The 16270-nt window shown below is 38.5% G+C and overlaps 2 protein-coding genes across 2 annotated transcripts in view; both read right to left on the bottom strand.

Annotated features, from left to right (window-relative positions):
* Nucleotides 1–16270, bottom strand: part of LOC114664744 (zinc finger protein 345-like) — a 292505-nt gene that overhangs the window by 215967 nt on the left and 60268 nt on the right. The window lies entirely within an intron of this gene.
* LOC114664779 (zinc finger protein 239-like) lies at nucleotides 683–9440 on the bottom strand. The gene is made up of 2 exons (XM_028819052.2): nucleotides 8427–9440; nucleotides 683–3233 (listed from the first exon to the last, which is right to left on the bottom strand). Exons 1-2 carry the CDS (start codon nucleotides 8803–8805, stop codon nucleotides 2464–2466), a joined length of 1149 nt encoding a protein of 382 aa, XP_028674885.1. The 5' UTR covers nucleotides 8806–9440; the 3' UTR covers nucleotides 683–2463.

Genomic DNA, 16270 nt, shown 5'->3' with positions numbered 1-16270 from the left:
TCCAAGTACTGCTTAGCACTCCACATGCTGTGAAAGTGCAAGGACTTCTCTCTTGGACACACGTTTTCCATTGCAAAAAAGTGGACTGGAGCAAACTGATTGCTCTACATTATGTATTTCTCGCTTTTCTGTTTTCTTTTTTGTAATGTAAGTTTGGCACTTTTGGATCTGTCTAATCCTTACCATCTTCATGATAATACCTGGTATCAATGGGTAAATTACTCTACATTGTTAATTCATAATACTTCTTGTTATGCTTGCCCTGCATCAAGACCAACCCTCTTGGCAGTCCCTTTACCATATAACCCAACTATTTGTTCAGCTTTTATGTTATGTCATAGCAAAACTAGTTCTCTTTTCTTTTGCGTTATGGGCTCTGGTTCAAGTAATAATTCTATCTCTTCTTTGATGTGTAGTTATAACAATTTTACTTAGTGGCCAATCACCACAATGAGTCCGCCAGCCGGACAGGTTACTTATTTTCCAGACAGTAAATTTGAGTGTTTTCAAAATACAGGAGGAAACGAGTCAGTAGGAAATTTTACCGGGCCCTGCCACAGCATTTGTAATATATCCGGCCCAGGGAGCGTCTGTATTGGTAGTGGCTGTAATGAGACCGTCCAAAGAGATAAGTGCAGATCATGGTGGAAACAGCGTCAACAACAACATTTATTTATATAGCATATTTTCATACAAAAAGTAGCTCAAAATGCTTTACATAATGAAGAAAAGAAAAATAAAAGACAAAATGAGAAATTAAAATAAGACAACATTAGTTAGCATAGAAAAGGAGTAAGGTCCGATGGCCAGGGTGGACAGAAAAAACAAACAAAACTCCAGAAAACAGGAGAAAAAAATAAAATCTGTAGGGGTTCCAGGCCACGAGACCGCCCAGTCCCCTCTGGGCATTCTACCTAACATAAATGAAATAGTCCTCTTTGGCGTCGCAAGTTGGCAGATATTTTCTGGATTTGTGGACCCAAACCAGATGGTCCCACATTACGGGGATAGCTGCCTCATAATTGGACTGGACTATGTGCAAGAGTTATGCTCTCTATGCCTTTTTTATATTACCAAATCATACTTATTCACACCGGTACATTCGTTCTCTTTCCCTTCCTTCTCTCCCTTCTGACTCAGACTCCAGAATCTGGTTCAGTTCTATCAGGCAACCTAAGGGCTTTCCTCATCATTTTAAAGCTTTAGATGAGACTTCAGTTTTTTTTTTCATCCATAATACCTGGTACTACATTACTAAAAATACAGAATGGATTAATTATCTGTATTATACTCAACAACGATTCATTAATTTTACAATTGAAACGCATACCACCCTAGCAAGTCAGCTGGATGCCACATCTAAAATAGCTTGGGAAAATCACATTGCTTTAGACATGCTCCTTACCGAAAAGGGGGGAGTATGTGTCATGTTTGGGGAGAAATGTTGCACTTTTATTCCTAATAATACTGCTCCTAATGGGACTTTTACGATGGCCCTTAACAAGCTAAAGCAGCCCCAAAAAGAATTTATTGATCATGTAACAACTGCACATACGTCAATTTTTGACTGGTTTCATTCGCTATTTTTCAACTGGAAAGTGTCCCTTACTCAGGTCGCTATTATGGTACGCAATATCCTTCTTATTGTTGGTCTACTCCTTTGTTGTGTACTTCCCTGTGTCCGTTCCCTTTTCACTCATTTTGTGGCACATCAATTTCTTCTTATATCTCCGGTCCCCGAGGGTGCTGATCAGATAAACGACACCCAATGCTTTAACTTTTCCACGGACAGTTTAAAAAAATAAAAATAAATGGAGGAACTGTGAAAGAAAAATTAACTGCTTGCAAGCTACTAAGGGTTAATAGCTGACAAAGCCGTTTTGCTATAATGGCAGGTTATTTATTTAGGTGTCTGTCATAAGACAGAGTGCAGTAAGCTGAGCAAAGACAGTTGTTTTACTTTCACTGCCACTACTCGTACAGAATTGTTTACCACACTCAGAACAGCAATATGGCTTCTCTCCAATGTGTACTCTTGAATGAACCTGAAGAGTACTACTCCTTGAGAATATTATGCCACAGTCAGAACAGCAATACAGTTTCTCTCCATTGTGTATTCTTAAGTGGACTTGAAGCCTGCCATTTGTGCTAAATCCTTTGCCATATTCAAAACAGCAGTATAACATTTCTCTTGTGTAAATTATTGTATGAATCTGACGATTGCTTGTATTAAAGAAATGTTTGCTAGTGTCCAAACAACAATATGGCCTTTCTCCAATATGAAATCTTTCATATTTTTGAAATCTGCCACTCCTAGAGAATTGTTTTCAACAGTCAGAACAGCACTATGGCCTCTGTCCAGTGTGTATTTTTAAATGGATCTGAAGCTTGCCATTTGTGCTAATTCCTTTGCCACACTCTGAACAGTTATATGACAATTCTCCTTTGTGAGTTCTTGTATTATTATAAAGATTGCAGATTGTCAGAAACTTGTTTGCTACATTGAGAAGTGTGATTTAGCTTCTCTCCGGTGTGAATTCTTGCATGACTCTTAAGGTTGCTTAAATCAGAAAATTCTTTGTTACATTCCAAACAATGATAAGGCCTCTCCCCACTATGAATTCTTTTATGTCTCTGAAAACTACTAATAGTAGAGAATCGTTTACCACACTCAGAACAGCAATATGGCTTTTCTCCCGTGTGCATTCTTGAATGAATCCGAAGAGAAGTACTACTTGAGAATTTTTTGCCACAGTCAGAACAGCAATATGGCTTCTCTCCTGTGTGAATTCTTGTGTGGAGAATAAGATGACCACTGGTGTTAAATTGTTTCCCACATTCATTACAGCAATATGGCTTCTCTCCAGTGTGTATTCGTTTGTGTCTTTCAAGGCTGTTTTTGCTAAAGAATTGTTTTCCACATTCAGAACAGCATGGCTTCTGTTGTGTGTTACCCCTGTGAAGTTCGGATCTCGATTTTTCTTTAAATGTTTTTGTCTGCTTTTGGCAAACATACAGAGCTCCTGAATTTGAATTGTGCGCCTGTTGTTTAGTGTGGATTATTCTTACCCATGTTAATTTCACAACACCGAGAGAACTAGAAGTCACTGAGGCTGGTGTCAAAATCTCTGATTCTGATGTCAGTTTTTCCACATTTTCATTTTGCTGTGGTCTACAGTGAAGAGAGGCCTCACAAAATGAAGACTGAGAGACGGTCCGCCTTTCTTGTAAATCTGTAGAAATAAAAAATGTACAGTTTCAAATAAACATTAAGTTCAGAAAGAGTGGGTGACCAGTTAATCCAGTTCCAGATGTAATTATTTTCCCACTACATATTGCATAAAAACTGGTTTACCACTGTGCTAAAAAAAAAAAAAAAAAAAACAAACATGCATACACATGTTAACACAAAATGTGCATTGAGAAGGAAAAAAATGGAATATTGTATTTGTGTCTTAAAGGTGATGTTACTTTCTATGAAATTGCATGTAACCTGTGTGTACTAACTGAGCAAACCCTTTAATTGTATTTCCCAGAGTAGTAGTAATTGTAATTTATAAACCCTTATTAAGAATATTTGAACAGTTACTTAGGAAAAGAGAATTACCAGAGGACTGGAAAGTTGCAAATGTGACTTCAGTCATTAAGAAGGAAAACAAAATTGGTCCATGTATTTACAGACCAAAAAGACTTACTTATGCAATATGCAAAAATAAGAAAAACATCCATCCATCCATTTTCCAACCCGCTGAATCCGAACACAGGGTCACGGGGGTCTGCTGGAGCCAATCCCAGACAACACAGGGCACAAGGCAGGAAACAATCCTGGGCAGGGTGCCAACCCACCGCAGGACACACACAAACACACCCACACACTAGGGCCAATTTAGAATCGCCAATCCACCTAACCTGCATGTCTTTGGAATGTGGGAGGAAACCGGAGCGCCCGGACGAAACCCACGCATACACGGGGAGAACAAGCAAACTCCACGCAGGGAGGACCCGGGAATCGAACCCAGGTCTCCAGATCTCCCAACTGCGAGGCAGCAGCGCTACCCACTGCGCCACCGTGCCGCCCTAAGAAAAACATAACAAGGATTATTAAAATAATATACTATACAAGTGCCAGCATGTGTTTATAAGAGGGAGATCCAGCCAAACTGGAACTGGAATAGTTTACAAAAACAAAACATGAAGACAGTTACTTGCATTTTCAAGAATTGGTGCAAGTAATTACAGAACAAAAAGTCTTACTTCTGCAATATGCAAACATAAGAAAAATATATATTATTTTAATAATCCTTATTATAAGTGACAGCATGGGAGATCCAGCAAAACTGGAATAGTTTACAAAAACAAAACATAAGACAACAGTTACTTGCATTTTCAAAAATCCTTTGATAAAGTCCCACACCCAAGACTAATTCTAAAACTAGATGCTGTAGGGATCTCAACTTGGTTAACCAACAGAAGACAAAGAGGAAATTCAGTTTACTGTAGTAAAGTGCACACTGCTACATGTTGGGAACAGAAACATCAATTAAAAATACAAAATGGGAGACACTGTACTACAGGAAGCAACCTTAGCAGAGAACTTAGGAGATTTTGTTGACACAATATTTTCATCGGCTAAGCAATGTGTAAACGTAATTAAAAAAGGCAAAAAAAGACAGTTTATACCATAAAATCTGTTTAATATAACTGTCCATATTTGCCAATCGGAGGATGTACATCACAGCCAATCACGCTAGTTTACCAACACACCACTGCCTGTGGTAAAAGCCAATCAGAGCAGTGGGCATTAATCTTTGGCAGTTCCAAACTGTACAAATGATCAATGGTGTTATTATTTCCCAAGTGCAAGTTCTTATTGGAGGAATGAAGAATCTGTATGCCACGTTTACATTTACTTATTTGGCTGACACCTTTACCCAAGGCATCTTATAACATTTATGATACAATTGGTTACATTTCTTTTTGGTTTTCCAATTGGAGCACAAGCTGGTCAGGTGATTTGCTCATGGTCGCCCAGTGTCAGTAGTGGGATTTGAAGGCACAACATCAGGGTTCGAAGTCCAAAGTCTTAACTACTACATCACAATACCTACAAACTTCTTTCAGTCTTGAAGCAGTGTTGGGATTGTTTGAGTATAATTGACTTATTGGCCAAAAAATTAATGTAATCATTTTTATTAATCGACTAAACAAGCCCCAACAAAGGACAGCCCCTATAAATATCACCAAGATGTCTCCTCTGTGCGAGTATTTTTTCAATAGCAAAAATTAACAAGAATGTTGTTTATTTATTATGTAAAAAACAGATGATATTACAGCAGAACTAGTTCTATGCATGGAAACCTAAAGGTGAAATGGTATAAAAACAAAAACTATAATCAGGACAAGAGAGTACCATAAATAATTCACTTCAACTCACTTAGTCATCAGACAGTTGCTCTTGTGCTGATGTGAAACTGATTGACTTGAGAAATTCATGTAAGGGAGAAGGGTTGAGATGAAAGTTGGAGCCATGGTATTTCTTTGGGTAGCATAGATAAATACAGTAGCTGGCTAAATACAATTGAGTAGTCTGTAAAATGCACGTGTTAACTTTACTTCGAATGGAGTATCATATTCTCCATTTAACAGATATTTACAATAATATAAACTTGCAGAACCACAGCAACATATGTCACCACAGATCTAGGGCTACAGTTGCAGGACAGATGTGACGTCACTGCAGTTTCAGGACTGAGTTCGGAAAATTACTTTTGGAAGGTTTCGGCTATTCTCAGCAAGTGAGTCGTCGGAACTGACGTCACCACTGTTTCAAAAGATGGAGGTTCAGATGATGATTTTGGAAGCTTTCAGCGGGTTATGGACGCATACAAAAATTAAGCGATAAACTAACAATTAATGTTGCAGCAGACAATAAAAATTATTTGGGTAAAGGATTGCTCAGTTTTCTTAAAAGCAACTTCATCCGACACTAATTCACTGACAAAAAAAGAAGACAATTTATTATAAAGTAGTATAGAAATTTCAGCCTTATCCCTTATTTTGCTGCACCCATTACACAATGAAATAGCTTGGGATCCTGGTTGGAAAACCCCCAGGCAAACACTTGGTCCAATCCCACCCTTTGGAAATGACCATCTATCTTCCGCATCCAGGTGTTAAATACACCACAGCTTCAAATGTATTATAGTACATCAGCTTTACTTTCATCCACTCTTTAAGAGATTTGAACCGCCATCCCGTGAAACAAGCTTTCAGGTGGTATCATTTATACTTTGCAATATTATAAAGCCACATTATGTCAAATATACATGGCTGAGGCAAACATATTGGAATTACACAAAATACCCTTACAAATGTATTTACATCTTCTAAATCAAAAATCCACATGTGGTCTCAAGAATATTATTTTTTAACGAATGTGTGATCATTTTGTTTAAAGTTCACTTGCAATTCTAAATATACCTTTCACAAGCATCTCCCCTCTCATAACCAAAAAAAAACAAACTGCTTAGATGACTTTCAAATATAGCAAGCATTAAATGAAGTGGATAACATTTGTCAGACTAGTCAATAAAAAACTTCATCAGATTAATTGTTTACAACATAATCAGTAGTGGCCATCCCACAATCTTGCAATTTCTAAGACAACATGGTTGGGAGACATTTTTCAACAGTGGAGGCAATAGAGATAATACACCAAGTGACAAGAAACAAGGATGTTTTTCTTTGCTTAAATTGTGCTTCTCTGTGGAGTGATTTCACAAGGGGTCTTGATTCAGATATTATTACTTACTGTTGGAAATGCCCACTTCCATCATTGTGAATGGTAATGTAAATAGATCGACAGCACTGACTTTTCTAACATTGCTTTTAAAAAGCTAACAGATCACAACAGCAGTCACACTCTGTTTCCCTGTCAATCGAGTGTGATCTTTCTCCAAATAGGCAAAGGTATCTAGTATATACAGCAGATTTATTATTTACATAAACAAAAACAAATTTGATTCCAGAATTGTTGGGTGTTTGACCTTCACTATGTGAAAGGGCATCAATATATTAATAACTGCTCATCCAAGAGTATGTCTGTTCTTACTTGTAACACATGATGCAGTTCGGCACAATGTGTGTCAAGTGTCAAGATCTACCATTAAAGCTATCAGTTTTACGTGGGAAAAGGAGAACATGCAAGATGGCACATTGTGGATGGAGTGATCTATAAGTGAATACAGCTCACGTGCAATGTTTTCACATAAATGGCAGACCTGACGATGTACGAGTATGAAAATACAAACATAAACTGGACAACACAAAGGAGAACCTCCTGACGTTTGTTGGAGTACGTCATAAATGTTCATTAAGGTCCCGCTCAGGTGTAACAATGAAAAAGCCCAAGAATGCAGGTGTCCGTCTGGCCCATGCTGAAGTATTGAAGCGGAGGGAGCCAGTTTAGGCCATATTGATAATGTTTTAGATGTGTGTGGTCCTTTCAAAGGTAGTTTATCTGGTAATCCTCAGAAGGAGAGCAGTTAAGGTAGTGTGGACTTTTCAGGGGAAGTTCGCATAGGCAGTGGCCCATGGCCTCTGTTGAGGTGTTATTATTGCTCTGTATTTGATCTATAACAAGGTAGGGGCAGCAATAAGCTCGTACCAGCGTCATGTCGGAGACGTGACCACTGCCCATGTAAATCAAGGCTAATAACATAGACATTTCCAGCATTGACTTATCCAATAATAAAAGAAGAACCCCAGAGGTTAAAGAAGCTTTTTTGAGATGTTATCGAGAGTCCCCAAGTCAATTTGCTAATTGTGCTATTGTGCATTTATATGGAGAATATAGTCTTTACTCCTGAGATTGATCTCTCATTACTTAATACAACTGTTGGTAGTTTCACAGATCATTTACAGTATCTATAGTATTTGCTGTTAAACAAATGAGTTAATCAAGGCTTGGTAGAATAACCATCTCTCAAACTTAAGATCCTTTTGGAGCTCTGGGACATTTCTTTTAGTTGTGTGAGTTGCTGAATAGTACTATAGGGTCGAGTAGGATTATAATATACCTCCGGCAATAAACTCCTTAGGGTAATGTTAATCCTGGGAATCAGCTAACATTCATGCTTGTACTTTTACTTGTGTAAACCTGGTAAACTGTGGCACTGTGGTCACTGCACAGTATTTCAGGGAATTCAAAAATAATACATTATGGTTTTTAAAAATGAGTTGCTCAGTTTAAAAGATATCTATGGCATCTAAAAGAGCTAATTAAAACAAGTTTGGTGTTTAGTTTGGAGTTCATGAATAAAAATTAGCTCAGATTTCTAAATTGTGAGAAAGACAGAGAGAGACCCTGTTGGTAGATCACACTGAGCTCCACATTGATTTTTTTAACAATTATTTTTATCTCTTACCTTCTCTAGAATGCGCTGAACATGATGCACTCTCTGTCTCCTTTATGTCAGAATCCAAAGGTTCGGTTTTCACTTGGACATAATCATTCTGGAAGGAGTGAGATCTACTTTTTGTGAAGTCTGTTCCAGTTAGCTCTTCTTCTGGACACACAAGTGGACAGACAGCCTCTGATTTGAAGTCTTCTGCCTTGACATGGTTTACAATTGTATTTAGCTGCAAGTCACTTGTATCTGATGTTGGCTCAGATTCTCTTTTAATGTTTATTAGTCCCAATTTATGATCTTTCTCTTCCTCAATGCTATAAATATTCATCTGATGTTGCATGCATTCCCATTCACAGTCTTCTTCCTTAATGTGCACACTCTTATTGTTTTCCATGTCATACAAAGAAAGGAGACTCCTGTGCAGTCAGAGATTCTCCCTTCCTTGTATTGTACAAGGGGTGCTTGCACCCAAATGTTGTAGTTTTGTTTATTGAAGGCCTTCCCTCAGCATTCCAATCCAATTCCCCTACCATGAAAGAAAATGACTAAGTATACTAAGTAAGCAGGTCTTTACTTAGAATAGGCAACACTTCTAGTGAGTGCTGCAGGAGGATGAGATTCTGGCTTTCAAAATTTTTTGCTGATGCACCTCAGAGAACTACAAGATCTTCTTCAAATCACAACACTTAGAGAAGCAAGCAATTTTTCAGGTTACAGATGGGTGAACTTCAGGTTGAAAGGTCTCTGCCAGTCTACTTTATATAAATTACACCCACCAATCACATAAACATAAGCCGTGTCCTTCACTCCAATTGGCCAATGCAGTTGGTTACTAGCCTTCTGTTGAGCAGCTTATTGTTACAGTTTTTGAGAGGTGCTCCCGTTTTCTGGTTCTTTCCGTGTGCCAGTAAAGTTAAACTTATAAAGTGGACAAAGCAGCACCCAATGAAAAAACAAATTGTGAAGCAACACAGCACAGCAATCTGAAGTCTGAAGTTACGTTGATTGTCTTTTACAATTATTTTCACATATTACCTTTTGCAAAACATAATGAACATAATGCCTTGTCAATGTCCTTTATGTCAGAATCCAATGGTTTGGTTTTCACTCGGACACAATGATTCTAGAAGGATCCACTCTGAAACGGCAACAGTGATCTGCATAGCACATCACACATTACTTGTCTCTTCTGAGTCAGTTTATTCCCATTTATATTCCACCTCTAGAAGCTCCCAGATAGATGGACACTTGCCTTCATTTTATAGACGTTACCGGAAATAAAAGGTTCTCTTTTTCCCTGTAAAGAGAAGATAGTAAAATGAATTCAAGATTGCATCAAAAAGAACTAAACACATTTAATAACATTCTTTAACTGTTCCTCATAGTTCACAGACTGCTCACATTAGTCCACATTTAGTTTTAGAGGGCTGACTTTTAGATGAATAACAATATGAGGCATTCTAGTAAAAAAAATTTTTTTTTTCTCATAGAGGGGTTGTAAAGCCTTTTCTTATCTTTTTACTGATCCATCTACAAAGATCTGTCAGAATGCACATTGCTTTTACCTTGTGTTATCAACCAATCCTGCACTGTTTATCATTCGCCAATAAATGTTCCTGATTGCTCTTTAATTCAACTTATTTTTGAATAGCTCTCTTAACCAATAATGCAACAAATGCAATGCAACAAATTTACTGAGAGTGTAAATTTTACAATTTACAGTATGGATTCACCAAAATAAAGACTGGGTTAAACACACAGTAAAAATAAAAAAAGAAATTTCAAGATGTTTGACATACTGATCTTAACAACATATGCACTGACATTAGTATTGAAATGTGACACTTCGACTGACGAGAGGAAACTAAAATCTCCAGTCAGCTGAATGGCTACTGAAAATAAACATGTGGCGGTCTAGTCAGTTATAATGTAGACATATAAACAATGTCCAACACAGACACAGCTCTGGAGACTTCAGCCAACTGATCCAAGGGCATTCTATGCTACTGGGAAGTCAAAGAAGATTGATTCCTTTTATTCTTGTATTCCAAGGCTACTAAGTATTTTTTTTGTCTTTCCAATGCACGAGAAAATAACTTGACAGCATAGCAATAGCATCAAGGACTATATCATGATACAGAGAAGAGAAAAGTAATTGAAAAGAGACATTAACAGTTCATGATAGTTATTTGTACAGAAATATAAAATTGACAAACAAAAAGGAGTGCTATAAGAACAGATATAATAATATCTGGGCAGAACTTATCTTCTTATATAATATGCTATTGTGGCTGTTCATTGGTCTGTCCAGGATTTTATATCACCTGTAGCTCGTAAACTGTTTAACTAATTGACCTGAAATTTGGTACACACATAGTACGTGACATCTACTGTCCACTTTCGTGGTGATGATTACCTCCAAGCGTATTCCTCTTTTTATTTTATTATATTGTAGAATCAACTCTCGGCAGCGGCCAGCAGGACAGACATGCGGCACATGTGTATGTGCGCCGTTCTCATTCTTACAATCTTCGCCGTCACTTCCCTTACCTCTTCATATTTTAAATCATTCTTGAGGCAGATTAAACACTTAAGTGTCAGCTTAAGTGAAAAATTAAGGAAAAGTAATTGCAACATATATAATGACTTAATTAGTTTTAACTTGAAAAGATGCCGACGAAAGAAGAGAAGAAGCGGGCTGCTAGAGTGGAAAAAAGAAGAGCTGCTCAGGAAGCAGCAAGCGCACCAACCTCCAAGGAAACGAATGATAAACGTACAGAGAAAAAGTATGAAAACTAGGAATGCTCAAGTCAAGTGTATTCACTGCACGTTATCGTGTAGTGCGCTGTTACTGGTTATTAATAATAAGAGTCTGCTGAAGCAGTAGGTTTTCAGCCAAACTGAATGAGAGTCTTTTATAAAAGGTGGCAGATCATGCAGAGTGCAGCCTCCCACTGTTCCTTTATTAATGCTTAGAATCCTTAAAGGTCTGAGATCTTGACATTGTAAGGTGTACTCCAGTTTGTATGAAATGGTGAGTGCAGATACTGTAGATAAGCAGGGCCTTGTCTATCTAACAGTTTCTATGCAAGAAGAAGGATTTTAACATCAACCATAAGCTTATCTGGGAGCCAGTAAGTAAGTAACAACTTGAAAGAATACTACACAAAAATATAAATTATATATATATCCTCATTATATAAAAAAATCCTGAGACAAGACTATTTCCAAGTGATTTTTCCAAGTCCCACGAAACGAGACCTTTGCCATGAGATTTTTTTCCAAGTCCCACCCTCTTCTCAACTATATTCAACCACACACACGGTCCTCTCACCTCTCATTCGTGTGAATGCTTTTGACAGACACAGATCCTGCTCTCTCAGCTCTTATAAATTTTTACATTTTCCTCACTTTAAGTTCCCAATTAAAGAAGACATATTATTCCAAATCTTATTGAAGAATTTCATCCCAAAGGGTTATCAACAGAAGAAATGAATACACAGGTAATCCTAGCACCAAGAAACTAAGTCAAACAAATTAACTTGAAATTGTCAATCAGTTACACTGCAAATTGGTTAAATGAGTATCAATAGACTATGCTGAAACAGTTGGTGGTGATCGTGCGGAAGATGAAAACATCAGCTTTCAATATCCTGTAGAATATCTACAACCGTTAACAACGGCCGGTCTTCCACCACCCGAATTACTGTTGAAAAAAGGATGTATCCAAGAAAGGTCTGCAAACTAAAGAACACCATCCTAACCATCAATCATGGGGGTGGGAGCATCATGTTATAGGGGTGCTATGCTGCAGGAGAGAATGGTGCACTCCACAAAACAGGTGACATCATGAGGAAGGAAAATGAATGAGATGTACTGCAGCAACATCTCAAAGAGCTCATCAAGGAAGTTGAAGCTCAGTCACAAATGGGCCTTCCAAATGGACAATAACTCCAAGCAGACCTTAACAAAGTTCTGGAAAAATGACTAAAGATCAAAAAGGTCAAGGTACTGGATTGGTCATCACAAAGCTCTGACCTCAATCCGATTGAAGATTTGTGGGCATAACTGAAAAAGTGTGTGCAAGCAAGGAGGTCTATGAACCTGCCCCAATTACACCAGATCTGTCTGGAGGAATGGGCTACATTTCCAGCAACTTATTGTAAGAAGCTTGTGGAAGGCAATCCAAAAATGTTTGGATCAAGTTAAACAATTTTAAGGCAATGCTACCCAAATAACAAAGTTGTGACCTACTGGAACAGTGATATGGTCAATAAAAAGTGAAATACTCTGAGGTCTGGGAACACTGTTGGAAAAAATGACTTTTGCCCTTCACAAAAGTAGATGTCAAAAACAATATGCCACATTTATAGTTTGTTAGTATAAAATCTGTGGAGGGGTTAGAAAGTGAGTTTTAAACAAGTTAATGTAAATGTCTGAGGGACATTGAGGGATTTAGCCACTGTTTCAAAGACTACATCAAGTTTTGTATGAGTAACACAGTTCCCACAAAGACACTGGGTGCCATTTTCCCCAACAACAAATCATGGATCACAAAAGACTTGAAAGCTCTCCTGAATAAGAACAATAGGGCCTTCAGGTCTGGAGAAAATAAGGAAATCAAATGAGTGCAGTCAGAAGTGAGGAAGCAGCTCTGTGAAAGGAACACCTGCTACAGAGACAAACTTGAGAACATGTTACAGCAGAACAACGTGAAGAAAGTGTGGAACAGGATGAGGACTACAACTGGTTACCAGCAGGCCTAAAAACATGCAGAAAAAAGTTACAGGAACAGAACTAATAAAGTGAACCAATTTTTCAACAGGTTTGACTCTGCCTTGTCCATCCAACCCTCCCCCAAAACTGCTAGCCTCTGAGACCAAGCTCAAGAGTTTCCAGATTGCCAACTGCTATCTGTACTCTGCACAACCTTCTCCTACAATGACATCACACTTATGGTCCCCAGCCCACTTCCACTTCCTGAGCTGTTTGTCTCTGCTGCTCAAGTGAGGAGAGGGCTGGGAAAACTCTGCATTAATAAAGCTTCAAGGCTGGAAGGAATCAACAGCAGAGAGCTGAAAACTTGTGGTAGCCACATATGTGGGGTCCTACAGTATCTGTTCTCCCTTTCCGAGAGATTCAATGTTTCTAGTAGGTTCCCTAGCTGTGAAAAACCTCCACAGCTAGGGAACCTTCACAACTGTGTGGTCCCAGCACCAAAGAAAGGGCATAACAGTGATCCTAAGCACTTCAGACCAGTTGCTCTTACATCACAAATCATGAAGCTGTTCCTAAAAATAATCAGACACATACAGGTGTGGAAGACCCTGTGATCTATATGCTCCACAGAGCCTACTCAAACAAGGCCAGCACCATAGTCAGGATAATAATCATTGTTTTGTCCAATTCCTTTAACACCATTCTACCTCAAAGACTGGGGGAAAAGCTTAAGGCCTTGCATTTGATGCCCCCACAATCACCTGGATCATGGACTTCTTTACCAACAGACAGCAGTTTGTGAGGTTCAAGGACTTCCCACTTACAACCTACAAATATTTTCAGATTGTTCCTCCATCATAGGCTGCAGTAATAATAGTAGATGAGTCACAGCACAGGAGACTTGTGGAGAACTTCATTTTGTGGTGCAGGGAAAACCACCTACAACCCAAAATCAGCAAGACAAAAGAGCTTGTTGTGGATTTCCAGTGCAATAAAGAGTCTCTGAGGCCACTCCCCATTTTTCGGTGGACATGGAAGAGGTGCACAGCTACAAGCACCTAGGGGTTCATATAAAGAGCAAACTGGGTTGGTCTGACAAAATATAGGCATGTTACAAGAAGGGCAAAGGCAGACTATACTTTCTACAAAGACTTAGGTCTGTTGATGTATGTAGCAAGCTGCTGGAAATGTTCTATAAATCAGTAGTAGCCAGTATCTTCTCCTATGTTGTGGTGTCCTGGGGAAGCAACTTGAGCTCAAATGATACACAATGCCTCTACAAACTTATCAGAAAAGCTCGCTCCTTGGACACACTAGAAGCTACCATGGAAAAGAGAAAGGTGGCAAAATTGGATGCGCTGATGAAAAATCTCCTCCATTTGCTGCAGGAGGCACTCTCCGTAAGCAATTTTAGGCACGGGCTCATTCTACCGCAGTCTACTAATAAGCATCTTTTCTGCTCGCTGCTATCAGACAATTCAGTGCTTTCTCCAAACATCCCAAACTAAATGCAGATACTCCAATTTCATATTGCAATTTCAGAACAATATACAATCATTATTTATTTCTAGATTGCTTAATTGTATTGTTTCTCCTGCGAGTCTGTATCTTTTGTTTTCTGTGTTTCTGCTGCTGTATGTATCTAAAATTCTCCTTGGGATTAATAAAGTTTATCTAATCTTGCCTAATTACTTTTAGAACCACTCTCTCAATTTGATGCCCGAGTCAGAAATTTGCAAGGCACGTTGCCAGATTGATTTTGCAATTGGGCTGGGAAAGCCACAATGTCCAAACAAAAAAAAAAGAGATAGCCAAGTCTAAAACACTAAACATCATTGAAAAACATGCAAGACCCTGACTCACTAGAAAACGTCTAAATAATTCAATTCTTCTCAAAATGTATGTACACGGAAACTTTGTAGCTGATAATACCACTCCACCATCATATACTGCAGCATCATGAGGACGTCACAATTATCTGCATTATAATTCTGATAAAGTGTAACAGAAGAGTTCATAATAACCGAGCAGAACCTGCTGTAGGTTGACAATCGATTCACACATGCCGTGTTCCGAGTGCCACAATTAAAATTCCATAGGAAAATGACTTCTGACTTAGAATATATCCATTAAGACACACGTATTTTCATACCTAAATGTTTTAATTGCTAAGACAGTGTAAAAAGGGAAAGTAAATCCATGTCACGTTCTGCTCAGACAGCCATTCTATAGTCTTCTCAAAAAAACACGGTTAAAGTCGGCAGCAGCATTTCTTCTAGTTCAGTAAATATATATACTAGGACACGTGTGTTTTACAGTCAAAAAAGGTGTAAAACTCAAAACCATTTGAACTAAGGAGGATGTGTCGATTTACAATATTCAGATAAAATTTTAAATAATAGGTAAACAACGCCATCTACGGATTGCATACTCGAAATCGGGCAAAATTTATGTGGACCTTCAGACTCGTTAAAAAGAGAGACTCGTAAAAACAGCACACGCCTCGGTGTTCTCGCTGTTTTGCACCCTCTAACTACGGATGGGCTCCTACTCCGTGGCCATCCGAACGAAATACTATGCAGAGACAAGCCAAGCAAAATGACACCTTTTATTGGCTAACTAGAAAGATTACAATATGCAAGCTTTCGAGGCAACTCAGGCCCCTTCTTCAGGCAAGATGTAATCTACATTTTGCCTGAAGAAGGGGCCTGAGTTGCCTCGAAAGCTTGCATATTGTAATCTTTCTAGTTAGCACATCTTGCCTGAAGAAGGGGCCTGAGTTGCCTCGAAAGCTTGCATATTGTAATCTTTCTAGTTAGCCAATAAAAGGTGTCATTTTGCTTGGCTTTTCTCTACATTCATAATGGCTAACACGGTACAACACCCTAGTATGCAGAGACAAAAACACACAACAGAGATTATGAAGTCGTTAACCTGGTATTCGATTACTACAAAACAGATCTCCGGCACCACTTCTGCCCTTTTCGAATGCTCATAGCATACAAGTGCCTACCGTTTGCCTTTCGATGAATTGCTTCTCCGCGAAGCAGGACACCTTCAATCAGTCACACGATTGCCAGCAATACTCCACATCTCTTATATACAGCCAGTTAGATTGTATGGTTATGCCTGTAGCTAAA

This window comes from Erpetoichthys calabaricus, chromosome 1, assembly GCF_900747795.2.
Source record: "Erpetoichthys calabaricus chromosome 1, fErpCal1.3, whole genome shotgun sequence".
Classification (NCBI taxonomy): Eukaryota; Metazoa; Chordata; class Cladistia; order Polypteriformes; family Polypteridae; genus Erpetoichthys; species Erpetoichthys calabaricus.
This window is presented reverse-complemented; position numbering and strand designations above follow the sequence as displayed.